Source organism: Takifugu rubripes, chromosome 3, assembly GCF_901000725.2.
Source record: "Takifugu rubripes chromosome 3, fTakRub1.2, whole genome shotgun sequence".
Taxonomy (NCBI): Eukaryota; Metazoa; Chordata; class Actinopteri; order Tetraodontiformes; family Tetraodontidae; genus Takifugu; species Takifugu rubripes.
In genome coordinates this window covers 14,276,403-14,303,009 of record NC_042287.1, presented here as the reverse complement: position 1 = coordinate 14,303,009, position 26,607 = coordinate 14,276,403, and the positions used below count along the sequence as shown (strand labels likewise).

The following is a 26,607-nucleotide window of genomic DNA, read 5'->3' as shown; positions in this document are numbered from 1 at the left end:
GTAGTGTAGTGCACCAGGTGGTGGACGTGGATCAGAAGGCCCACTAATGCAGGATTTGGACTTTTTACAGTTTAAATACACCATTTTCTTTTTTTACCATGCGGTTTTGGGGCAAAATGAAATTGAGAGACTCTACTTCATAGCTCTGGGTATTTCTGTTCTCTGATTTTGTGTTCAGACAGAGAAAGGCAGCGCTCTCCATGAAGCAGCCTTGTTTGGGAAGACGGATGTGGTGCAGAAACTCCTCAGAGCAGGTCAGAGCTGACCGCCCGGGTAACGACTTTTACCTGCTGCCAACAGTACAGTTCCACTCATGACTGTTGTCTGTCATAATCCAAACAGGTATCGATGTAAACATGGTCGACCAGAAGGGCCTGTCGGCATTGGACGTGGTCAAGGAAATGCCCTCACAGAAGAGCAGAGAGATAGCTGCCCTCATCTTAGGTGAATACCAATTGTAAAAGGCCCTACAGGGAAGTTTTCTCTTGATTACACATCCGGTGGAGGTAACACAATGTCCTGTTTGTCTGCCACAGGTCACATGACTGGAAAACCTCCAGACATCGACTTGCCCCCACCTCCAATCCCTCCGCCCCAGGAGAGTCCCAGGCCAAGCAAAAAGAGTAAGTGTTTAACAGTAGCTTCAGAAGTCTGATAAATCCTAAAAACACTTGGCTAAACGTGTGCAGGTATTTTCATTATACTGTGAAATCAGTACAGCAGAAAGTGCATTCCCATTAGTCAATATTAAATCCCTATAGTTATTAAAAAACAAAAAACAATTGCAATTATGAGATGGCATTGGCGTTTATCACACACCGATCACACCTTTGGAGGTTCAAATTACATTTTCCCAGCTCAGTACTGTTTATTTCTGTTTATGAGACTCTGCATCTGTTGTAGGTGATCTGGATCGAATGAGCGAGCTAATTTTGAGGCTGGCCCCGGGGCCCGAGGACGAGAGTCCCTATGAAGCTTTGTGTGAAGCCACCTCCTGTCTTTCTCTGGACAGCCTTACCAGTGGGAAATCCTCTGACAGGGACTCCGGACGACCGGAAAGTGAAGCTGGAAAGGTCAGTTTACAGAAGCGCAGCCTTACCCATGAATTCCCACTAGGGGGTGGTAGTGGCCCATTTGCCATTGCCATGTATTACAGCCAGTCTCTCATGATAATTTACAGAAGGATCGAGCACTCCATCCCACACATGCTGGTCCAGGTCATGAAGAAGAGGTGAGCTCAAAGATGACTGAAGAAATGCAAAGCCCACTGCATCCTCACTCCCTCTCTGTCCTGTCTCTGCCTTTATTGCAGACCTGTTATACTAACAACAGTGTTGATGAGAGACTCGAGCTGGTGGAAGAGGAGGAAGATCACACATATGAGCTGCTTTTGACCGCACAAACCAAAATCCCTGCATCCATCCCCAAGTCTCAGTCCGGAAAATGTAAGTGTGTGTAGTCCAGTTATTTTGCTTTCATACTCCTTTATCTTCATGGGATATTTTCAGGATGTTTGAAAACTTTGGCTGGTCAATGCACGAACCAGGCACATCAGTCTTGTTTAAACGTTACACGTGCCAGATATGAGCAGTACCTGCTTTGGTTGTTTCTGTGGACTGCTGCCGCGTATTATCAGGTTAAATTAGAAGCGTTTGGATCGCTTTCTCTTGATGCTTTACAAACTTCCCCTTCAGCTTTCCAACATAATCAGCATCACTCTTACTATTTGGAAACCTCAGAGAGCAGGAGGTGAAGTTTAATAAACCAGTGCCGTCCTCGCTCCGTCCCCCTGTTTGGATAAATGATGGATTTAGGAAAAGTGGGTTTGCTTCCACTGACATGGAGACAAAGATTAATCTTCCATTTGTGCTAAAAACCTTTTTTTCATGCCTATTAAACCCAGAGATCCATTCAAAGTCTTGCCAGTGATATGCTGTCATGAATAATTAATATTTCAATTATCCATCCTCATTTCTCCCCTGAAAGACCAAAGATATGCTGAGTAAATGGGCTCTGAATGGATCTTCTGTCTCCTTACTCTGTCTGTTTTTTCTCTCTAGACGAGAACACCACTACACACTCATCCAATAGTGTTCTACCTCAGGTAAATATCATCTTCCCATTTGTTCAGAGTGAACTTTGAAACCATTTTGCAGGTTTTGTTAAATGTTTTGTGGATTTTTGTCACACATCAATTTGACTGTACCCATAAGAAATTCTGTTTGGACTTTTTGGATCATTATTTCATTTTATATGATCGTCTTCAAATATTTCTGCCCTCCACTCACCTACAACCTCCCACAAGCTGGGCTCACATCTTTTAATCCTCATTCTTCTTAGATTAGGTGGACAAAAACAACAATAATGTCTGTCTTATAATCAGACAGGCAGAGGTACTACACAACCAGGCCACCTGCAGGGTTTGACCCAATGGTTAAAACATTAACTGCATGTCCTGTAACGATAATCTAGCTGCTGCTATGTTTAAAATGGAGCCAGAAGGCATTGCAACACACCTTACAGTTTTTATACAGTTTATCTTGTAACGCGAGTGCATACTTTATCTAATATTTGAAATCAAGTCACACTATCTGTTATAATGCTTTTCATATGGTGTATAAAACCATGTGGTATCTTTGCCAAACCTTCCACCAGCTTTTATTGTGGGTGTGTGACTAAAATATTTTTTCTCTTTTTCTCTCTAAATTCAGCATAAAGCCACCGCCCCAAATGACCTCAGAGACCCTACTAAGACAAAAGACACCCTGCACCCTACTGGATGGATGGGCCCTCAGGCATCAGCGGGTGAGTTTGACCACCGCCGTCAGATCTCAGCACAGTGACAGGGAACAGCAGCTGGTGCTGATGGTGCCGTGAGAAAGATGGGTTCGATAAGCTGAGCATATCAATGAAGCTGCGGCGGCACGGCCCAGTCCGGAGGGCTTGGAGATCGGCTGTCTTCGATAAACACTGCCAGGGATTGCACAAGATTCTTGATCAACGATGAGGTTGTAATCCCGGTCACAATTCACTGCAGCTCAGTTATATAATGATGCTGTTTGTTGTAGGAAGCAGCTGTCATCAGATTTATTACAGAAAAAAGTCTGAAATCATTTTGGTGCAAATAAGATAAATCATTGTGGCACTTATTCTTTAAAAACAACAACGATTGATGCATATTTCCTTTAGTAACACTTTATTTAATATAATTGGTACTTGATGCATTTGCTTCTGTGTTCTTTGTGCATCTGTTAGAATGTCACCACATTATGGTTCCCTTTTACATAATCCTCAGCTAAGCTCGACTGTTTTGCTGTTGTGGATGTCTCATGATGGCAGCCTGAGTGGAGGAGATACATAAATGCCCGCTCAGCAAAAGCAGCGTATTTATCATCTTGTCTCAGCAGGAACACAGTGTTCCCCAGTAGATTCTCACCTCACTGGCAGGGATTTTACAAGGTTTCCAGCGGTGTTTTTCCTCCTGAGCAGTAGAAAATGTGTTTTCTACTTTGAAACCAGAACACTCTGAAGTTATAAGCTTTAAGTCTGAAATTTGAAATCTTTTAAATGTCTTTGCAGTAAATGTTGCCCATAAAGCCTCAAACAGTGGTATTAAACGAATCTCCGTCATCTGCGTGAACAAACATGTCGTGTGTTTCCACTGAAGTCCTACCGCGATGATGTGCAGAGCGGTCTTCCGTGTGTACTCGCCAACCATTTCCTGTCAGACAGTTTCACGCTTTCCATGATTTCTAGCGCATGTCTGCGTCCCATAAACATTTCGCTTTGAGAAAAATTGTGGAGTTTTGTAAGGAGCTCATTCATAGACTCTACAGCTGTGCTGGCATTGCACATCCAACAGGGTGTGTCTTCAAACAGGATGTTGATGTTAGCTTCAGGTACCACTTTGTGCAGGATTAATGCCAATTATCTTCCCCATTATACCGTTTCTATTCTAAATACTCTGGATAAAGCTTTTCCCTAATAACACCAAATCCAGCAACATTTTTCCTTCAGTTCTAGGGGTCGTAGGAGTATTTTTGTGCTCTCCAGCTTACCACAAATGACGCTGCGGATCGTGGAAGCTTTAAATCAGCGCTCATTTACCACAGAAGAATTAAAGGCTTAAGCTTCAAAGCACCTGTTTTGAAACAAAAACCCCTGCAACAACTGCCACATCCCCGTCAGCAGTCCTTTGCCAAATATATAACATAAGCAACTATTTTGCAGCTGCTGTGCTGTAAATCTGCAAAAAGGAAATGATGTGATATTGACTCAGTGCAAAGTAGAGTAAAGAAAATCCAACGACGGCAGATTGTGAGCTGGCTTTGGAGGCTGCGATGGACTGACAGCCAACAGAAGCACACCAGTGTCTACATTTCAAGCGTGACATCATCGCACGGAATGAAGGAGTTGTTGCCAACTGAAATCCACATCCACACCTCTGCAGTGAACTCATCCATCCGCCTGCGCTGCAATAACATCAGATTGCATGCAACTGCGTGGTCAGTGGGCCTGGCAAGAGTTAACGCTACGTGAGACTGCTGGAACCAGATTTATGTCCTCATTGGGCGTTCACACTCCCTCTGTGCCAAGGGAGAGGGGTGGGTGTTAGGCTGTGTTCCTGACAGATGCATGCAGTACACTCGCTCACCCCTCATTACACACAACCCTCTCTCACACACACACACACACGTTTCTAAGATGTTTAAATGTGTGAAAAGGGGTTTTTTGGTACATTTCAAATAGTTCCTGCTCTGGTAGTGGAGCTATTCAGCTATTATGACTCCATGGTGAAGCAGCTGTTTTGACGTTTTCAGTCTGAACGGCAGGTGAAGAGACCGGAGAGAATGTGAAACACAAACATTCATCTCTGGACATGGTCTGGATCTCTTCTGTGAAGGTCAGACAAAGTGTTGCAACAGGTCGCTGCTTTTCCTGTGGTCTCATTGCCCCAGATTCCCTGTCACCAAACACCGTGACCCTGTCACCCTTGGGGAGACGGTCCACGCACACCCGCTGCATCACACATACACACTCCTTCACCATGTGTCACAGGGCTAATTATCAGGAGTCTGGCTGCAAGAGGGGCCGAGTGATTCAAGTTTCCATTCCTGAGCCACCACTAGGATCTAGAATTAGAAGGCAGAAACAGTGAGGGACACGGAGGGTTGTCAGTCAGACATCAGACAACAGCACACATCGCCACCACGCAAAGGAAGATGTGTAGGACTGCTCCTTGCTAACCAGGGTCTGATCTGACTGTGATTAAAAAGGGCGTTTGTGGCGGTAATTTCTCAGGAAGCAGAAGGTGGAGAGACTAATTGCTTTTAAATGGCCTGGATTTCATTCTGACTTGGTGGAGAAGCCAGTGGATGTAAGTTTTATTGCTGCTGTTAGCTGTTTCACCCTCTATTTGATACTTCTTCCCTGTGTGTTTGCATTTGTTGCCTCTTGTAGTTGTTGAAGACATGTGTGTTAAAAGTGGAGTCATTTGGAAAGACTAGACAAGTTGGCCTTTGAGGTAAACTACATTGGAAGATAACTACAGACAGGCACCAGCAGAGAGCCATCAGACGGATACAAGCTGCGATAGGAATTCTGTTCGTTCTGGAGCCAGCACATGGCTTCGACTTTCCGCTTCTCTCCCTCCTTTTCTCTCTGTTGGAAACAATTACAGATCTGTTTCTAGGCTCGAGTGGGCGGTTTCTTATTAGCCATGCTGAAAGTATCTGCCCCTCACTCAGAGGTCCTCTTGCCAGAGTTCAACTCTACTCTTTTCCTCTGACTTTTTGCCCATTCCTTTTGTGTTTTTCCAGACAACTCCCAGTCAAGCCAGGAGCAGGGAGCAGGTGTCCCCGAACAGTTCACCGGCCTCTTGCACGGATCCTCTCCGGTCTTTGACTGCAGTGAAGACCTCTTCAGGCTTCCAGGTGTTCAGGGGTCCAGCCAGAAGCGTCCGGAACCACAAACACCAACCAAAGCAAAGAAGGAGGTGACGGCGACCCCACCGGCGCCCAGCCGTCCCAACATGGCTGCCATTCTGACAGACTGTGATCCAAAGGCGATTTATGCAACTGTGCACAAGGAGCCCAAGGATTTGGGGTCCGGGGCAGCGTCCTCCGTCAGGACGCGCCCTCCTGGAGACCTGAAACTGGCGCGCAGCCTCTCCAAGTCTGACTCGGACCTGCTCGTGTCGCCTCCCAATGAGGAAGAGGGAGTACTGGGGAACCGTAGCGAGTCTGTTTCCAATTGTAGCACCGGCAAAAAAAGGCTTGAGAAATCTCCCTCTTTCACCTCAGAATGGGACGAGGTAAGATTTTATCTCTTTTGATCTTTTTCCTCTGCTGTCTGTCATCGGAGTCCTTTGCTCAAGCACTTGAAAGTAAATTAGAGATTTAAGGTCAGAATTTTCTTGTATGAAGAGCTATTTTCAGCTTCAATCATTATGTTATATATAAATATATTGATAAGACCCCAGTTCTTCAACATAGAGGGCACTGAGCTTAATTTATCTGAAATGTAAGCCTTTGTTGTAGCTTCCTAAATGTTTAAAATCGCTTTTGTCATATACTTGGTATCATGGTGTTCAAATGTTACACATGATCACTGAATTAATGAAGATATTATTTTAAGGGCTGTACTGTGCAGCCCTAGCTAATACAGCTGTTCCAAAATCAGATTTAAGCTGTTGAATTGCTCTCTTTAGAGGCTAAAAGCTCTGTTTCTGACCTGGTAACGAAGGATAATAGCTCTGCTTTACTCCAAAAAGCATATTTTGACCTTGCTTTGTGTATGTGTGCTTTGAATTTCTTATTCCCGTCCTGTGAATATTTCTGCTATGCTCCTCCATTTTATCCTCCATGAGGATAAAAGAGAAAAAAGATGAGACAAGAGACAATTAGAAAATGAGCAAGGTTATTAACCTCACCTCACCTCTTTTAGTTATTGTGGAAATGGAAAATCTTGCTTTTAATATAAAAAACAATCTTAGAATTGCATTAAGATTAGAAAACAAAGAATGAACAGAGAGTCACAAACCTGAGCAGTCACCACGGTTTCTTCTCGTTTTGTTTGCCATCATCCAGGGACAATCCTGCTTTTGTCAGAAGGATTAAAACATAATACATCAGCTTTATTCCACCATCACGGTACAGCAGTCGCCCATGAGAAATGATTTCAGAGTAGCATTTATGATGCCAGCTCGGCATCACAAGCTCGGGTATCACTGCTAATGTGAGGAGATCGTGTTGCTGCCTAATGTTTCTCACTTGACCCCAGACAGCCTCGATGAGCCCAGCTAATGGTGACTCGGAGGTCGATATCCCTGCCTCCTCTGGTTTGTGTGCGGATGTTCAGCATTATATTCTTCTTTAATTACCTTCCTAACCTCTTCGGTATTACTCAGCATTCATATCATGGCTTTTAGCATAGCTGCCTCTCACTTGACTGTGTTCTCAGAGCGTTTCTGTTATGTATTTAATCAACCTGCTTGCAGCCGAGGTGTGTGCCAGCTGTCGGTTTAAGATGAGTGATGTTTCATGGTTGATGACAGGCGAAGGTCAAAAGCAGTGGAAAAAACACACATTGTTTGCTGTGCCTGGAAATAACTCCATTGACAGTGGATGGAGAGGAACTCGTCAAAGTCCAGAAGACTTTACGAGCAGGGTGGTAAAAGCCAACACTCTGGGACCATGATTCATTCCTTTGCGCTTTAATCACGCTCTTTGGTTTGTCACTGTCAGCTATTTTAGTAAACATCAGCAACACTTTATAGCTTTTTTTAAACATTAAGAGGAGCATCGACAGTATTTAATCTGCATTTACAATCCACTTTAACATATATACCTCATAGTATTCACAGCAGTGCTGACCTTGAATTTCACATAGACCTGCAGCTGTTATGTGTGATAATTTCATAGTTATCGGTAGAACACACACTTCCTGTGTGATTACTTCTTATTACACCCTGATGTCGGCCCACTTTTGGCACATTCGGCGTGCTACTGCACTCTGGTGGACAAACCAGGCAATTGTTTTGTACCTCATAAACCTTTTCACCCTATTTTTATGTGTACTTAACTAAACATCTTAGCTCAGATTAATCGTTTGCATCAGCAGTAAAGGTTGAAACTGACGAATGTTACGCTGCTGCTTTCATATCTGTCTCTCAGAGGAGCATGTGTGTTAAACTCAATTATCGGGAGCATTTGATCTCGGAGCACTGCTTTTAAAGTTTATGGCGGAGCACATGGTGCCAGACAGCCTAATTATCCAGTTTAATGAACGCCTCACCTCCTCAGACTGTCGGGACGCTGCCTCAGATGGCGTGACGGGACGAAGGCTGGAATGACATTGTTGCGTTATTACTCCTCCCTTCCAAGCACTCAGCAGGCAGTATTAATCCTGCAGCTCTTCTCCCAGGGTTTAGGCACAGATCAGCTGAGCAGACTTGAGAGCTGATCTAGTTCTGGAAGAATAATGCTGTAGGCAGGAGACAGAAGGTTCTGTTCCCATGTGGCAGGAGAACAGGTTGTATTATTGACCTGTAATGGAAAGAGAAATCATATAAGTGAACATGCCCCAGGCAGTGGCCTCATTCACTGCAGTTACTGGGTGAAACGGGCACAATTGGACATCTTCTAAATGCAAAAAAGTTCTTGAAACCCTTGCCTTACCGTAGCTGCTAAATCTCCAGTCTGTCACCCACAAAATCCTCGATTATTGACCTATTTGAAGTCTTGTATTAGATTTGGACAGTTCCTTCAGTCCAATTCTGCAGGCTTCTTAAAGAACTCTGAAGTTTTAGAATAGTGACTCAGGTGGCTTTGAGCTCTGTGCAGCTAGGGAGAGAACTGAAGCTTCCGTCTTTGCTTCCTTTTACATGAAAAGGAAATTTTCACACTGCCGATGTAAAGTGAATAGCAAAGGGGATGGAGTATGTGGGGGAGCAGTTAAAGTTTGATTGGCTGACACTGAGCCTGCACTGTTTGGACATTTCTGAGTGTCTCGGTCCCTCCTCAGTGCACTGTTCTCCCACATTTCCTCTGTTGTTGCTCCCTTCTTGATGCAGCCATCTTTCTGGTCACGACTGGCTGCTCCGGAATACTCTAGTGAGCTGTGTGACAGCATATGGACGAGTGCTCCCGGGACATGACTAAACCTGCTCGTGAATGCATATGCACACAAACTGACACCCTTTAAAAAAACTTCTTCAAATCTGGTTTGCTAAATATTACAATCCCCCCCCATTTCACAACCCATACAGACTGAGAAGATTTGACTCACATAAAGTCATGGCCTATGCATCTCTCCATTTAAGTAGCTCAGCAGAGTGTGTGTGTAAGTGTGTGTTCTCTCTGCTGGGTGTGTAGTGGGGTGTAGAGTGCATGCTAATGTGGGTTGGTCGTGGTCCCTGGGATCAGACTGAAGATGACAATCCAGGGCGCACATTGTGTGGGCCAGCAAACTGAGCCTCACAGATGGGAGGAGAGAAGAGGGACATAGAGAGAGAGGGGGAGAGGGAGAGGGAGCTGGAGAGCAGAAAAGAGGGCCACCATCCTCCAGACTTCTTTTTGCTTCATTTTCGATCTGCTTTCCGGCGATCCGGTAGCCAGTATGAAGCCAGCTTTTGTGAGTATTGATTTCCTTACAGGCAGCAGCTCCACTCATTAATCTGCCCGCACACCAGTGGATTGAATGGACAAATCGCTTGATGCTCTTTTTGCATTTGTTTGGATGTTATATTTCGCATGGACCCGATTTGGTTTTTATGCAAGTGGAGAGGCGAAAAGTTCTAGCTTTTTCTCGGCTTTGCACCATGTGCTTAAAAAGTTAATCCTCTGTGGCATTTTAAATTCTACTTAACAATTCATAAAGGCTTTCTTTCATTCCCGTGTTGCTATGTTCATGAACTCATAGAGGATTTGGTGAGAGCGTTTATTGACTGTGAGGACAAAAGTAGTCCTCCTTGTTTGGTTACTAAGAATTCTCAGGTGATTTGACCTGCTGCGATCAAACCGAGCGGTGCGTGCGAGTCTCGCCCTGATGGCGCCAGCCGTGGAACTCGGTTCTGTGATCCCTGCATCAGGGAGAACTCAGGAGAACCACGGGGGTCTGAGACGTGCAGCCAGCGCTCTGTGTTCCCCGATGCTGCGTCGAGGCGTGCTTTATCTCCGACCGGCTCAACAAAGAACGGCAGGTTTTGAAATGGAGGGGGACGCTGGTCCCTCAACACACTCGCACGTCATCGGGTCATTCCAGGAAGTTGTTGACGAGAGTGCTGACAACGCTTTGTTCCACTCTGGCATTGAGATGTTGGCACCTCTGAGTGCGTTGGTCTTCCCTTGCTAACACTCACAAGAGCAGGGTTTTCATCCATCACCTGTTTTGGTGCCAGCTTTCTAAATTGGGCACACGCAGAAGCCTTTTTTCCCACCTTCAACAAGGTCTTAGGTGTGTTTGTGCTTAATCATTTTACCTGCAACCTCAGAAATGTGTTTTATTTGTCTTCACTGGAGGAGTGCTCCTCCTGTGAGATGCTCAAAACGGTTCATGTCTCTTTAATCTCACGCTGACCATCTCAGCTCCCAGTTAGCTCCCCAGCTGTTGACCTCCCACCTCAGCGCTGACTCCTGACCCTCATTGTATCTCCTCTCACAATGGACGCCTCTCCATTCCGGCTCTCTTGTATTGATTCCTTTCTGCAGCACGGCCGCTCTCTCTCGCTCTCCTCTTTTCATTCTCGTGGCATCGAGCCGCTCAGTCATACACCGTGAAATTCAGTGTCTCTTTTCCCTGCTGTGGATGTGTTTTACCTCGCCGGGCATGTCCCCTGGTGAGGATATATTTACCCAGCTCCACATCAAGCTTCCACAGTGGCATCTTCCAAACCTCACTGGACCATGATAGTGTTTCCTTTTCCATTACACGCGCCTCAAAAGCCAATAACAAGGCTGAATTCAGTCATCTTTGTTTCTGCTCTTCCATTTCTATTATGTTTACATTTATAAAGCTTGGCTTACTCACCCTACAAATACAATATATATCATGTTTCGTCCTGTTTTCTACTCGTCCCCATCTCCTCCACTCACCTCAGTAATGAAATCCACATCACTGATCATAACTGTACATGCATTAATATTTGACAGTAAATATAAAGATACATGGTCCAGAAACATGAGAAAGATCTGCCTGATTTAAAGAACATTCATGCATTCACTTGTCTTCTACATCTCCATGCAAATGCTGCCAGTTCAGCAGAACCAGTGAAGCATTTGTTGGGCTGGATTTCTTGGGTTTCTTTGAATAAAACATCTTTTGGACACGCGGCATTTTACTCAAAAGAATATTTAACACCTCAACTTTTTCCTTACCTTCCTATAAAACTGTGATTTATTTTTTTATCAGATGTATTTGAGAACTAATGCAGGATGGGGAATGAATCTAGATTTAAATGCAAATGTAATCTGTTATCTTTGTTTGAGAAGAGTTGTTTTCTTTAATGTGAAAGGCTGCTGGGTTGAGGCAGCATGAGTGAACCACAGCCCAACAAAACACTGAATTTTCTCTTAGCAGAGTCCGGCGACTTCTCCCACTGCAAAAGAGCGAAGATCTAATTCCTTTGACAATGTAAGACGTTCTTTTTATAATGCGTAACTCCTCCTGGTCCTGTTCGTGGGCTTTGGCTCTTCCTTTTCGGGGTATTCTAGCAGAAGTCACACTTCTCTCAGTTCTAACTTTAATTTCCCTTCAGCTCGCAACACAGTTTTACAGCGGACTGTTTGGAAATAGACATGGAAGGTCTCATAAATGTAGGCTTTGGCCTCCACCTGGCATCAAAGGGTGCCGGCAGCATAAAGTCGCGCAGAGGCTTCATTGTTCTAGTCAGGCATGAGACACAGATTATTTAAACTACAATTTACCCGACAAGGGACCACTTAGTGGTTGATTTTGAGTGACAGTTGTAAGAAATCTCCTGTGTTTTCATTGAAGTTGTAAAGAGAGGTCTACTGCAGCACCATTCTGGATGCTTATGAAGGAGTCTACCGCTTGTAAACACCTTCCTTTGGTCCTCACATGCATTCTTCAGAGATGCATGAACCATGCATGACATTTTGGGAAGCTGGCTTTCTCATCGGAGTCTTCCAGGACTCTTTACCTTCACCTTTGATCCTGAAACAACAGGTTTGACTGGTGGTGATGTAATTGGCAGAAACCTGATTGTAAGTGTATGAAGAGCATGCATCACTGGGCATTATTTCTGTATTCACGACATGGTGAAGAATGTAATCAAGTAGCAGTCAGCCGTGTTTAAGATGTCTTTTCCCCCCCTTTGTCTTTTGGTGGGACACCTGCTCTCTGGACTTGTGTGCAGGGTGCAGTATTTGCATTTCCTGTGTTGCTCTGGTTAGAATCCAAGGCGGGGACCGTCTGGTTCTGATTATGCTCTCCTTTTTCCATCCCCAGATCGAGAAGATTATGACGCTGATTGGCGCAGGCATCGACTTTTCCAGAGATCAGCAGTATGCTACGCCAGGTAGAGTGCTCACACTATTTCTATGTTCCTTGTGAATGCAGATGGAATGGAGCTAATGGAACTTCCAAATATGGTGTAGGTTCTACACCACTGCAATTCTACAATGTGGAATTACAAGTCCAGGCATGGATTTTCCATGAATATAAATTAAAATGGATGATTTTTCAAGCAGAAATGGTAAGTAAAGGGTTGAATTAACGGCTTGAGAATGTCTTTGCATGGCCATGGATACACTATAGTATATAGCCTTAGTTATTATGCCCTGCACTGGAGCGAGCTGTTGAAATATTAACGGGTGTGTATGTCAGAGGATGAGCGGGTTGTTTTGTAGACTTGAGGAAAGCTGCAGGGAGAAAATGAATGCTTGTTTCCAGCGTGCACAAACTTTGAATCCACAGTCTCACAGCAGCCGTGCCCATGAAGCTGCTGTCACGGGGAGGCTGTCAAGGGAATCGGGCTGCTACACACACACACACCCCCCCAAGAGAGGGAGTGGCTCTGTGAGGCAGTCCAATGTTTCGCCTGTAGAGCAGCAACATTTCAAACAGATTGGCTCCTCGCCTGATTTGATCCTGTTTGCTCATCAAGTGCAATCACAGACAATGATGGCTGGTAAAACACAGTCAAGTAAGGAGGGATGCAAGGCCTATAGCACAAACGGTTAGTGACACTGACAAAGGACCAGCCACCTGCAGTGTTTCAGGAAAGATGGAGGGAGGAGGGGTGATGGAGAGCATGCAGTGAGCAGAGAGAGAGAGAGAGAGCCAGGGAGGAGTTTGGGTTTGCAGGCAGCAGAACTGTGAATAGCTGGGACAATAGAACGACAGCACCTCAGCATCCATCCTTCAGCCCCGAATGGACCTCAGCGCTGTTAGTTGTTGAATTTGAGATACGGGATGTAGACTGAGCAGAAAGAGTTGGACCTTCCTTTTCATTCAGATGTCAGTGGAATCTTTTTTTTTTTTTTTTTTTGAGTGACCCAAATGGGGTTAAGCGATGGCAGATTCATCTCTTGACTGGACTGGAAGTATCTACCGCTGTGAGGTGTTGATGACCGGATTGTTCAGCTTCTCTTTTCAATAGGAAACTGACAGCTCATCTAAGCCGCGGTTGAGATTTGGTTATCAAAGTGCAAACCGAAGGCAAATACAACAGATTAATGGATTACAAAGGAAGCTGCTGACAGCCTCTGGGATCACTTTTTCACTCGTTTTTTTGTATGAACATGTGATTTTCTTTGGTCTCTTACGTCTTTAGGTACTTTATAACCAAAAAACAGAAGCTCCTCCCTTATCAAATTGACTTTTTGACACTTATTCAACTCGTTATCTCCTTGATTTATAATGTCTTTTTGGCACATTGCCCCAGGTTATCATAGCTAAGTCATCAGCTGCCTCGTAACCTGTTTATTGCCCCCATCACCCCTGACATCAGGGGCCCTGGAATCGATCTTGAGCGAGCGTGGTTCAGCCCCCGCCACTCTGCGGGAGCTGGCCGCCCGTCCACGGAGGACACTGTCTCCCTCCAGTTCCTGTTGCTGGTGCGCTCGGCTCTGTTGGCCGAGGATGATGTGGCAATGCCACGTCTCCCCGTCAGAGTGCCGCTGCTACCGTCTCAAAGGTTTCTCCCTGCTGAAGCGCTTCCCCCTGTCAACAGGCGCTGCCGGCCGGCTGCTGGACCAGCCCGTTGGCGATTGGCTGGAGCACGTGGGACTGCCGCAGTACGAGAGCAAACTTCTTCTGAATGGATTTGATGACCTGCACTACATGGTGAGTGAGCGGCTCTCCTTCATAGCTCATCAGCTTTTTTCCCTGTACACCTGTATGTTTATCCAGCTCATGGCAGCAGTAACAAACCCCTCAGATAAAGTTAAAGGAGCAGATGGCTGGAATGGCTCTACAGTCAGAATGGATTCTCTCTTGCTTTTCTTGTATTGTACTCCTTTTTTTGTACATTTACAAACCACCTGTGCACTTGTGACTGAACCACAAATGCAAAAGTAGGGAAATACATTTTTTGGGGGAGAAAATATGATGCTTAAACTGGCCCATCTGCAGTCTAGACTCACTCTTTTCAATTTTCCTGTCATCAAAGTATAAATCAAGGGCGTCTTTTTTGAGTGTGGCCAGAGTATCTAGTGCCTGGCCAAGTGTTGGGAAGTGCATTAAAAATCAATGGGATTCCATTGCCAAACTGCCTGGTTTATACAGCCCACGTTGTGAGGCCTCCTCCTGTTTCTGTCTGTAATGAGGACTGATGGAGGAGAGGATAAAGCACCCAGCTTGTAAAGGGAAGAGTCTGAAATGAGAAAACAAAGATGAAATGACCTGTAGTGATTTTATCAAGCACCTTTCATGCATACAGGAGAATGTTTTCTAGGTTATCAAGTCACTTTTGAGGTTGGGGTCGCCCTCCATCGACTCCCCGTCTCTTCTCTGCTGTTTGAAACGGTAGTGACCAGATTGAGATGGGGTTTTATCCCTCTGCTGTTTGAAACAGTAGTGACCAGATTGAGATGGGGTTTTATCCCTCTGCTGTTTGAAACAGTAGTGACCAGATTGAGATGGGGTTTTATCCCTCTGCTGTTTGAAACAGTAGTGACCAGATTGAGATGGGGTTTTATCCCTCTGCTGTTTGAAACAGTAGTGACCAGATTGAGATGGGGTTTTATCCCTCTGCTGTTTCCCTCTGAAGAACATGGACATTTGTTGGGTTTGTGGTGTTTCACAAGTGTTCTGGTACATAAAGTCTTTTAAACTTTCATTGCCCTCCAACAACAGTGTCTTATCTTTTAGTTTGTGATTGGACATCTGGATTTGTTGGATGTTTGCAGAGGTTTTCAACAGAAGGAGGATTGTGTGAGGATTTTTTCATGGAACAATAACAGCAGCAGCAATCACGACAGCATTTTGGAGGATTCCAGGATCCACTGTATGAAGTATTATGGCTGTCAAATGACAGAATAAATAATCTTTAATCTACTTTATATAACTTGAGCAGAGCACTCCTCCATTTATCTCCCTCTTCTCCTCTGTGTCATTAACCACCATGTTTAAGTCTGCGTTGAAGCCTCTGAAGTTCCTTTCTAGTTTTAATCTTCCCACTGTCTCTTTTTATTAAAGTCTCTCATATTTTTTCCTGCTCTGATTCCTCCTTTCTCCAAAGCAGCGAGCCAGAGACTTTTCTAATCTTAAATACGACTTGCCCACCACCCGACTTCCAGAAAAATATTAAACAGCAGCCCTTTCCTCACTAACTGCTGACCCCTCTTGAGAATTACAGTTTTGACTCGGGTGAAAATGGGAATCAAGCCGAGTCACCTTGTCTTTGCTAAATAAATTAAATGAAATAAAAATCGTGCTTGAAGTGACCTTGTGCGACAGGCTGCTTCAGTTATTATTGGTGCAGTAGTTGCGAAGATTTATTGAGCCTCATGATGTTCAAAATTAAATAAAATGTTTAAACATATTATTATCAGTCAAGCAGAATAAATACTGCCAGAAATACTGTCCTATTACTGTGTAACATTAGGTGTCCTACATGGAGGACTATAGCTGCATCTCTACAGAGAACTGTTTGGCTCAGTTCAGAATTATGAGTTTGGGAAATAGGCCAAAACATCCAGTCCTCTTCCTTGACTCCTTCCGTCAGGACACTGAGAACAGTAAGATGAGACACAGTGGGGTCCATTTTTCATCATATTCTGCAGATTATGAGCGAGCATTTTGGTGTCTAATTGTATAAACACGGCCAGCACGCGCTGCATCACGGGCGCAGGAAGGACTCCTTGGTGTCACATTCTTGTTTGATGAGGCCACAATCAAACTACACTTTGTCACCCTGTGGCGACTCGAGCAGAGCTACCTCCGCCCGTATAATACCCCCAGCAATGAAGCCGATCAAGGATCCTTTCCAGTCTGTATCAGGCAGCACTGCAGAAGATGGAATGTCTTCACGGGCCATTATTTCCCCCCTCTGGGGCTCTATATATGCTGATGTATCACTCACATCTCGTATAAAAAAATAGATATTATCATAGCTGTAATATTCTCTTGAGGGAGAGGACATCAGCAGATGGGTTGAGATCATTAATTCAGCTGTGTTTACTGTGCATGTTTGGCTGCTCTGATCTCTGTATACGCTGCAGTCGCACCGTTGAAGCGGATCAATAACGGCAGTGATTGTGTTTTGTTCGAGCACCGGGGCAGGGACGAGCTCCTTCTGAAACAAATTAGACTCTTTTTATCGACTCGTGGAGTAAACGTCCCGGTGAAGCGAGCCCTACGTGAGTCAGGCACGTCTCTGGTTCTTGCTGGGAATGCTCACTGAAACCGAATCCCTCAGTTTCTCTCTCCCCACGGTGCTTCTGCAGGCCCCGACGCCTGTGTGATGTGGTCAGCTACTGAGCACTGAGCGTATATAAAATCCGTATCAGTGCAACTAGACATCCTCTGAAGGGGCAGGAAAATGCTTTTGATGTTTCAGACAAGTAGAGATGATGACGTCAGACTGACTTTTTATATTTTCTGCTTTTTTCCTTGATTGTGTTCTCTCTTTAAATCACTAAAGCGGTTGTTTGGAAAGAGTCAGACCCTGCAGACAAATTGGAAAATCAATGCCTTCATGCATTAGAAGCTGAAGGATTGAGAATGGATTAATTGATTTTTCCAATGGGTAACGCTGACATATAGTCCATTTAGCAGTTTATACAGGGATTCAATCAAATGGATGTTACGTTGAAATACATTATTTATCATAAATGCACTAGCATTTTCTTTTTTTGTGCGTCACAGTTAGCTTATGACAAAAGCTTACGATGGCTTGTTTAGGAGGAAAAACCACAATTTTAAGTGCTGACAGTGGAAATAAATGATTTGTGCCCTGGAGCTCCTGGCTTGAGTTCATCATGATTTTAAGCCAGAGGGACCCCTGCAGCTGTTTTCTAGATAAGCATTTTAATGAGAACACAGACTGGGTCACACAAGTGGAGAAAGTGTTCGCGTTGATGTTGATGCAACACTTTTAAAATAATAAGGATCAAACGTCCAAAAGTTGTAGGTAGAGTTTAAAAGTAGCTGTCACATCATCAGAAAGGCTGATAACAGAAACCAGGATTTGTTTCAAGGTTTTATCATAAAAAAAAAAATTCTTGTCATCTTTATATGCCACAGTGGTCTATTACGACTCTCTTTAAATGGCTGTTGCAGGGCTGAAAACATCCACTGAGAGAATAATTTCCATTATTTTAGCATGTATTTCACTACAGTGCCAGTTATTTTATGACCGTTCTCCTTTTAATCCTTCCGTTCATCCCAGATGTCGGATTAATTACATCATTAATCATAATTAAACTGAGGGTCTCTTCCCTGCTGGTCAGTGAGCTGCTGTGAACAGAAACCCTAAAATAATGGGGCTTTCTTAAATCTTATTCTATTAATACAGTTTGACTTTTTTTGTGATATCCAAGCCAATGCAGATGTTAAGAAAACCACCAAAGAAATGGCAACAAAATAACCGTTAAGGCTGTACTTTGCCTCGTGGAACCTTTTATCAGCTCATCTCCAGAAGGAGGCTAATGCAATGATCCGTGCACGTTGAAAGCTCGGTTATCCAGCCAGCTCTGCAAATAGTCTCAGTCCGAGGGTCTGGAGGTGAAGAGCCGTCTTGCTTTTCAGAGATAATGGGCTTTGCGTTTCCTTTATTTTGAGGTGTTAAGATATCACAGTTTCATTTGGAGTTACTTCTTTGGAGGGTCATGCTCCTCTTTTAAACGAGTCTCTCCGTCTTTGCGTTTCAGAAACGCCTCCTTTAAGAAAGCTCTATAATTACCATTTTTCAATTACTTTAGACGTTTTTTACGTAGCTACTGAGGGGGAAAAGAGAGATTCCCTTCTTGTACAGTCAGCCGTGTGAGTCGATCATGAAGCAGCGCTCCAGCATTCACAACTGTCGACGTGGAGATGTTGGACAGCTGACCACAACCTTTTCACAGTGGTCCAAGTGTTAATTAACACAACCAAGGTTCATAACATATACAGTTATACACTTTGGCTGTACTTTACATTTGCAGGCAAGCAGTGATGCATCGCCTTCATGTGGTATTGGTGACTCCTCTTCAGTTCTGACCTTGCGTTCTCCATTATTCATGACCTGACACATGGTCCCTAAGGCGCTACTGTATCATACCTAAGATGGGTCTGACCACTGACCACACATATCCCTGCTGGCTGCCTCTTTTTTTTTTATCTAGGCAGCTATCGATGTGCCCCACCCTCCCCTCCCACGCCACAGTCAGCTGATCAGGGCCCAGAGAGGGCTCAACGGGGAGGATTTTTCTAAAGAAAACAAAACACAAAACAATGTGGGGCTGCAAAGATGCATGAAAATAAAACTACGTTCCCTTGATAAGTTGCAGAATTGAACAAATACATTTATCATATTGCAACAGCTGTTAAAATAATGTATGTGCATTTGTTTTATTGCGTTTGCTGTTACTTGTGGGTAGGTTCCAGGTTCAATTCCCACTCGTGTTGAGCTTGCACCTTGTCACCATGGCTAAATGGGTTTTCCCTGGTTTCCATTCACAGCCCAACAACATTCACATCAGGCTGATGGGAGTCTCTTAATTGCCCCTCAGTGGTGGCTTCTCCAGGGTCTATTCCTGCCTCACATCCAGCTGCTAGATTTAATGCTAATATCAATATTGAAGGCCAATATCTTTAACAGAGATCCTGGTTTTTATCATTCTACAGGGCAGCAACGTGATGGAGGACCAGGACCTGAAAGAGATCGGGATCGCCGATGCTAGTCACAGAAAGAAAATTCTGCATGCAGCACGTTCGTTACCCAAGGTAGCCGGGCATTTTTTTAATAGAATTTAAACAATTTAGTCTCTCTGCTTTTCATCCTCTATGTTGACGATGTCCCAAAGACCTGAGAAGCGTTGATGATTGACCAGGTCTTCTCCTGCAGGTGAAAGCACTGGGCTGTGATGGCAGCTCCTCACTTTCGTCCTGGCTGGAGAATCTGGGCCTGCACGAGTATTTGCACAACTTCCTGGCCAGCGGCTACCGCTCTCTAGAGTGTGTCAAAAACCTGTGGGAACTGGAGATTGTCAATGTGAGCCACAGTGACCGACGGGGACAGAAAAGTGTATCCGAGGGTGAAATTAGTTTTATAGCCGGGTAGAGGGAAAATTAGACAAAGTTTGACAGTTGTAAGTTTGGAGGTGAATGTACAGTATAGATGGTTGGATAACACAAGAACTGTTCTCAGCGGTCAGGAAACACAGGGAAGGGAGGGGACATGTTGAGGGAACTGAACACAGGAAAAAACAGCAGTGCTTTAATGAGTTCTTTCCATGATGGAATTGAATTTAGGTAAAATAAATCCAAATCATGACAGGTGGGCAGATTGTTTTCCTGTTTACTTTGTAGAGCTCTGCTGTCATCCATCGGCCTCTATATACAGTGTACACATGTTTTAGGAGTAAAATCTTCTGAAGTTTTGTGGTCAGAGTTCACAGGACAGCTTCATTTATGGTGCAGGTACTAAAGATCTCCCTGCTGGGCCACAGGAAGCGAATCATTGCTTCATTAGCAGAGAGACCCTACGAGGAGCCTCCTGTCAAGCCACCTCGTTTGTCTCAGATCAGGGTGAGGGCTGTTTTTGTTGCCTTTTCCTTTTACCGGTACTCTTGAAATAGGATGTGCATTAATGAGGTGAAATCCACCTGTCTGTCTCTCCAGTGCCATGACCTGCCTGTTTCCCAGTCCTCGTCTCCCCTCAGTCAGATGGAATCCGGCACAGGGCGCTCTATGGACCCCCTGCTGCCTATCGGAGAATCTGGGAGAAAGAAAGTCCCAGACGCAGACTTTGAGGTTCCCCATAAACACCAAAGTGAACGGCACAGATCATCCGTGTGTATCACCTCATCACTTCTTTATCTGCCAGGGCGGCAGGCGTCCTTGTGAACGCTGCACTACATAGGTCAGAATTTAATTATTTGGTTGTTCTTCAGGAGTGGTATGACGAGAAGCCTCGAGAACCCCGTCTGACCCTGAGGCCACCTAGTCTGGCAACGCCCTACGCCCTGGTCCAGAACTGGCATCATCAACCTGAGAAGCTCATCTTTGAATCTTGCGCGTATGAAGCCAGTGTACGTTCTGATCCTTCACCATCCTGAATGACGTAATCTTCACGCACCAAGCAACTCACAAACCAAAATGTCTCCCGTTCTCTTACAGTATCTTGGTTCCATGCTTATTAAGGAACTACGAGGCACTGACTCCACCCAGGATGCTTGTGCAAAAATGAGGGTAAGTGTAGTGATCATGTGTAAGTTTAATAACTTCAATAGTGTGAGATATTTCATTTTCACTCCTAATTACTTCATTTTTGATTTTTCTTACATTTTATTTGGAAGACATTAGACCAAATTTGTCATGCTTTACCCAGTATGTAATGTAAAAAAAAAAAATGCTGGATCATATAATTGGGATGGAATTCCAGGATGGAAGTTGATATCCTGGTATATCCTGGTCCTGGTGTATACAACTCAAATAAGTGGAATATCAGGATCGCTCATTAGTTCCAGTGTCCCAACAAAAGGCATAATCTGCAAATCAAATGTAAATCTTAACATCCTTTCTTTGCGTGCACTTTCTTCTGCCAGAGGTCAACTGAACAAATGCGAAAAGTCCCCACAATCGTCCTCTCCATCACCTACAAGGGCGTGAAGTTCATCGACGCAGCCAATAAGGTGCGCACATTAACAGTCATCTCGTATCCAGAAACCAGCCGTGTGTGAAATAAACCTCCGTCAAAAGGAATTGACCGAATCATGAATTATCTTTCCTGTCAGATGTTTTTCATGTTTGTATTTCCTGAGATCCATTCATATTGATATTCAGAGTAATTGCTCAGCCCGGTGTTACTGTGTGCTTCTGCTTCGCTTCTTATTTTAATTCTTCGTGTCGCCCCTCCTATTTATGCAGAACATCATCGCCGAACATGAAATCCGTAACATCTCTTGTGCGGCCCAGGACCCAGAGGACCTGTGCACATTTGCCTATATCACTAAAGACCTGCAGACCAGCCACCACTACTGCCACGTCTTCAGCACCGTGGATGTGGTGAGGAAACGCTCAGCTTTGATACGCTCATCACAAATCTCTCTACTCTGCACAGTGACGCTCCGGCCTTTTGATTCTGTGTAAAACGCAGCCTGTCAATTCGTCAAAAGTGTCAACACGATGATGAGGGGTTTGCCTTTTTAAAATATCCAAACATCTGGTCATCAAGAGCAGATAGAAGAGCGGATGTCTGTGTGGAGGTTGAGGTGCAGACATCTTTAGTGGAGTTATGTGGTCAGCAGCACCCACAGTTTTCCTGATTGCCTGCCCTGACCCACAAAAAGCCTAAAGCCAGCCAACCCCCTAACAAGCCCAATGACGTCCTCTTGTGTGAGCTAAATTCTTACTAATCTTGGAACTATATGACCATTAGCATTTGGACGGTCTGTAATGTTTTGGTTTTTGGTCTCTATTATTCGGTGATTTCAGTGCCTCCTGCACATGGTTACTTTGAAATCTTTGCCTCTTTTACTCCTCTTCCCCGGAATAGAGCTGACAGTAATCCCATCTGCATCATAAAGCTCCCAGGGTCATTAAAGATGAGCCTCAGCCAAACTGCAGGTTCCTCTGTCAAGCAGATTTTGCTGAGTCAGGAGAAGCTTTTACGTGATTAGTTACGTGGGACCGTATTGAACGTCCCGCGGCCATCAAACGCAGCATCCTCATCAGATAAAGAACACAGAGATGATCTCATTTGTCAGGCTCAAAGCGCATTAGCGCTCTCAGATTCTTCATCAGATGCTACATGTCAGTGCTGGTTTCCCAGAACACCGAACTGGACCTGACCTGCATCTTTTCTCCCTTTCACCGCAGAACTTGACTTATGAGATCATACTGACCCTCGGTCAGGCATTTGAAGTGGCCTATCAACTGGCTCTACAGGCACAGAGGACCAAGCAGCACCAGAACCTCCCCTCTTCAGACCTCATTGAAACCAAGTCCAGCCGACCAGTGCCCAAACCTCGGGGCAGTGTCCGGAAATTGGGGGTGAGTTGGACTGAACGTCATCTTTTAAAACCCATTGTCTTTTGTTGAATAACCCCTCGTAGTTTCACATGACTTCCTGCATGGTAGTCATCCTAAAGCCTTCTGACTGACGCCGATGATTGCGTGATGAACTGAGTTAAACCATTACAGTAATGACTCTATTAAATGTAAAAATGTTCACTACAAAGTCATGGAACAGAGTTACGCGTAGAAACGGCCCCTCACAGGTCTCACATTCTTGAGCTGCATTTTCTGTAACAAGTCAGTAACCTCCTGTCTCCTGCTGCTCTAATCTTTGTGGATTTCTCTTTATTTTATTCTCTTCTCTAATCCTTCCCGCTGTCTGTCTCCCCTGTGCCATTTCCCTTCTTCTTATTCTTCTCCTGTCCTCTCGACGTACGACTCTCTCAGGACTCTCCTCCTCTTGACAGTCACTGCTGTTACTGTTATACGTGCACCACCCATCGTCCCTCCTTCCTCCCGCTGCACTCTACCAGCCCTGCTGCTCAGGTGCTGCTATCACAACCCCGTCACATTCTCTGTCTATTCCTGTATTTTGGTGTTTCTGTCTTTTGGGGTTTGTTTGTTTTTTGCTTTTCTTTAATTTAATAATGCTGCAGTTTGTGGGGAAAAATATTGAAACTGGGTCTGTCACATTCCTTCATTTATCCAGTCGTGGTTTAATCCCAGGCGCCCCCTAGAGGCATGCGATAGTAATACAAGCGGATCACGCTTTCGTCAGACTGAGGTGGAAAAGAGATGAAATTTAAATCACCTTTGATAATAATGTGCAATGTCTGGTGTTTGTGTTCACAGGGTGACATTGCAGAGCAGGAGGGCGATTCTCAGTCTCAGGGTAGCACCACGTGGCTGGTGGACCCCAAAGAATCCAAACGCACTATCAGCACTAAGTACGAGACCACCATATTCTGAGCGGACCCCTCTGCCTCCTGGCCTGGCCTCACCCTGCTTCCCTCCCTCCTTCTGTGTGCCTTTTCGCTGTGACTATCGCCTCTCGAGGCCCCCCCTCCCACCTCCCCTTCCTTTCTCTCCTGCCATCACTTGTGTCTTCATCTGAAAACAACACGATCCGCAGCAGCTAACCAGCAGCCTCTTGCTTGCTCCTTCTTCTCCACTTCCACACACTTCATTGCAACCGGCCGACTTTATCAACCCTCTTCTAGCTCCCAGCCCTCACTCTTCCAGCCTGCTTCTCACCTCTTACCCACTTTGTGTACTTTTCTTCTCGCTGTTATCTCACTATCGGTTTTCAGTGATAAGACATTTTTCTTGATGCTTTTCTTGCTCTGCTAGGCGACGGCCGCTCTGAGGCTTTACTCTGATCTTTCGACTTCAAGTGCTGGAAAAAATGTGACTCGCCACACCCAAGAGCGGCCCACCGCACACGTCCTGTAACTGGGAGGACATATTTACTGTGGAAAACTAACAACGCTTATCCGACTGTTTCTGTTCTGTGGGACTCTTAGCAGTCCCGCCGGTACCAACGCAGGGAAGGAGTGACCGCTGAGGGACGGTTCCACATTTTTATTTAAAACATTTTCAGTTGAGTGTAAAATAATTCCCAGCTACTTTGATAATCCATTGATGGATTTGAGTTATTTTTTTAATGATTTGAAAAGACAACTTTCAGCTCTTTGCTCAAAGCCAAAGGAGGTTAATATCACTGTGATGACGTCCTTTTGGAGCTAATCAGGTCGTTTTCCAAGAGGAAGGATTGGCCAAACAATGTGATGTTGACCTACAGTATCACACTCCATAAAAGGGAGCTCAAACCTTCTGGCTGACATGCCTTCCTCTGTCGGTGAGGCTGCATTTCCACCACCTAAGGTCCAGTTCAGACGCCCGAGGCCCATTTTTCTGCATGCCAGTGGCTGAAAGTTGGGACGGTTACAACTGGGACTCATTACCGTTGAATTAACCACATTAAATCCAACTGCTGTGATGTTACGGTATTATTGTAGCTGAGGCAGCCGTCTGCCGCACCCCAGACCTGAACTGAACCTTACGGCTGAGTGGAAATCAGGATTCATCCCTGCTGCTTTAGTGACTGCAAACTGTATTAAAAAAAAAGGGAAAAAAAGCACTTTTACTAAATCCTCACATGTGAAAGAATAAGTGCATTTTCCTCTGTCCTGTCACTTTTTTCTTCCTTTCACAACAACTGCCTTCTTAGTCTTCATGTCTGCCTTTTTTTGCCACTCACAGGAAGTTAATATTCTACTACCGTTAATGTAAAGAGTTAATAGTTAATGGTCACGTCATGCTCCTACTTGTGCTTTATTTTAACCTCATTACTGTGTACCTGTCTCTGTGTCTCCCTCCCGCTATAGCTGAACACTGTGGGCCCTCCCTGCCAGTGTGAAAGGACAGGAATGAGCCCCATTGCATGATGGGTAGCCTGTTTTGTTGGAAAACTGACCCATATCACGTGCAAGCGAGACCCACTGCATAAACACTGGGGGCCCGGAGACTTCTTTGGAAACGTTTAGCTGTCAGAATATCTACCTGCGCTCCTCTCGGTTTAGAAGCCAGAACTCAGTGAAACAGGAAGTGGAAGAGGCGAGGAGCCCGGAGAACATGTTAGATACGTGCTGATCCAACATAAATAATTTGACTTTTCCAGTGTTTCATATTAAGATATGATTATACTGGTACTATATACTGGACACGGTGATTAAATTATCATCTCTAATTTTTTTTGTCCCCTAAATATGCTACTAATATTAATGAAAAAGACTGTGTACAAAGTGAGCCAAATGTCAGTAACCCCATCCTATTTTGTAATGAGTATTGTTATTGGACTTCTATTTAATACTGGATCAGTGCATCTGCATCAGAGAGGTACTTGTTAAACTGGATTAGTGATTATAGAATCTCTTGGAACTTCTGCTGGAACTGTGACCGATGGAAGAGAGGAAGCCTCTAAACCCAACTCAGAGGAAGTGACACTACAATGACTGTTGTGTATTATTAACAATAATAAGAAATAACAGAAGCGGGGTCTTTTAGCTCACATTTGTATGTTTTAGTTGTTTTACGGAACTGTAAAGGTGTCCTGAAGCGGAACTGGATCAGGCGTGGTTCACTGGCAGTCTCACTCTCCTCCCTGCTCCTTTTGTTCGTCTGATCTTGGCAAGATTGTTCACCAGACCTGCCATGCAGGCTGTTAACACGTTTAGACTTTAGCTGCAGAGTAGATCCATAGGTACAGCATGTTTCTCCTCACTAACTAATCCAGTAGGTTGATGCTCACTGGGAATTCTTGGTCAGCCAAGTGTGTAAATGGTACATAATGAGCTGGTTTTGGTTTAACTGTTGTGTGTGAGCGTGTGTTTGCGTGTGTGTTACGTGGTCAGGTCGGTTTGATAAATCTATGGTACATTGTCTTGGTCCACCGGTCTGATTTTGCACATTTGCTGAAGATCAGGAGACAATTCAGGACTAATCTGATGACGACCATGATGAGAATGACGTCCAGGAATCTGAGTGTTTTGATACTTGAATGATTTTGTTTTTCTTTTATAGATATCTATATATACAGGTGTATGTATATGTATGTATGTATATGTATTTTTTTGACATTTGTCAAAAGAGAAAAGGACTATGTCTTATAAAATGAAACATATCGTGAATAAATACCCTGTGATTTAAACCAACTCTGGAAAAGGCTGAGAAACCAGTGACTCAGAAGAGGGACCTCACTTCGAAGAAAAAAAAAGATTGTACATAATCTTGGGCTTCCAGTCTTTTTTATGATTATTTTTCATAATTGTACAACTAATAAATGGTGCAATTAGAAATGCTGTTTATTCATGTGTCATGTTTCATCCTATTTTTTTTGCTGTGTTGACTTTTTTTTTGCCTGCTTTTTATCCATTGCTCATCAATTCTAATCATATTTAGTGCTGGTTCATGAAAAACATTTAA

General features: G+C 44.4%; 1 protein-coding gene across 9 annotated transcripts in view; it reads left to right on the top strand.

Moving 5' to 3' along the window:
* anks1aa (ankyrin repeat and sterile alpha motif domain containing 1Aa) overlaps positions 1-26,480 on the top strand; it is a 43,819-nt gene extending 17,339 nt beyond the window's left edge. For 2 of the 9 annotated variants that reach the window (XM_029833959.1, XM_029833953.1), the window contains 23 exons: positions 179-254; positions 343-444; positions 537-623; positions 904-1,073; positions 1,181-1,231; positions 1,313-1,445; positions 2,061-2,104; positions 2,712-2,805; positions 5,820-6,313; positions 11,575-11,631; positions 12,469-12,538; positions 14,195-14,307; positions 19,291-19,389; positions 19,511-19,657; positions 20,086-20,193; positions 20,287-20,457; positions 20,559-20,696; positions 20,785-20,856; positions 21,213-21,299; positions 21,535-21,672; positions 22,486-22,659; positions 23,071-23,169; positions 23,476-26,480. In XM_029833959.1, coding sequence (XP_029689819.1) covers positions 179-254; positions 343-444; positions 537-623; positions 904-1,073; positions 1,181-1,231; positions 1,313-1,445; positions 2,061-2,104; positions 2,712-2,805; positions 5,820-6,313; positions 11,575-11,631; positions 12,469-12,538; positions 14,195-14,307; positions 19,291-19,389; positions 19,511-19,657; positions 20,086-20,193; positions 20,287-20,457; positions 20,559-20,696; positions 20,785-20,856; positions 21,213-21,299; positions 21,535-21,672; positions 22,486-22,659; positions 23,071-23,169; positions 23,476-23,592 — 2,841 coding nt within the window. In that variant the 3' untranslated portion in view covers positions 23,593-26,480. The remainder of the gene's footprint in view (positions 1-178; positions 255-342; positions 445-536; positions 624-903; positions 1,074-1,180; positions 1,232-1,312; positions 1,446-2,060; positions 2,105-2,711; positions 2,806-5,819; positions 6,314-11,574; positions 11,632-12,468; positions 12,539-14,194; positions 14,308-19,290; positions 19,390-19,510; positions 19,658-20,085; positions 20,194-20,286; positions 20,458-20,558; positions 20,697-20,784; positions 20,857-21,212; positions 21,300-21,534; positions 21,673-22,485; positions 22,660-23,070; positions 23,170-23,475) is intronic. The other 7 variants (XM_029833957.1, XM_029833956.1, XM_029833954.1 and 4 more) reach the window with 7 other exon arrangements.
* The last annotated feature ends 127 nt before the right edge of the window (positions 26,481-26,607 follow it).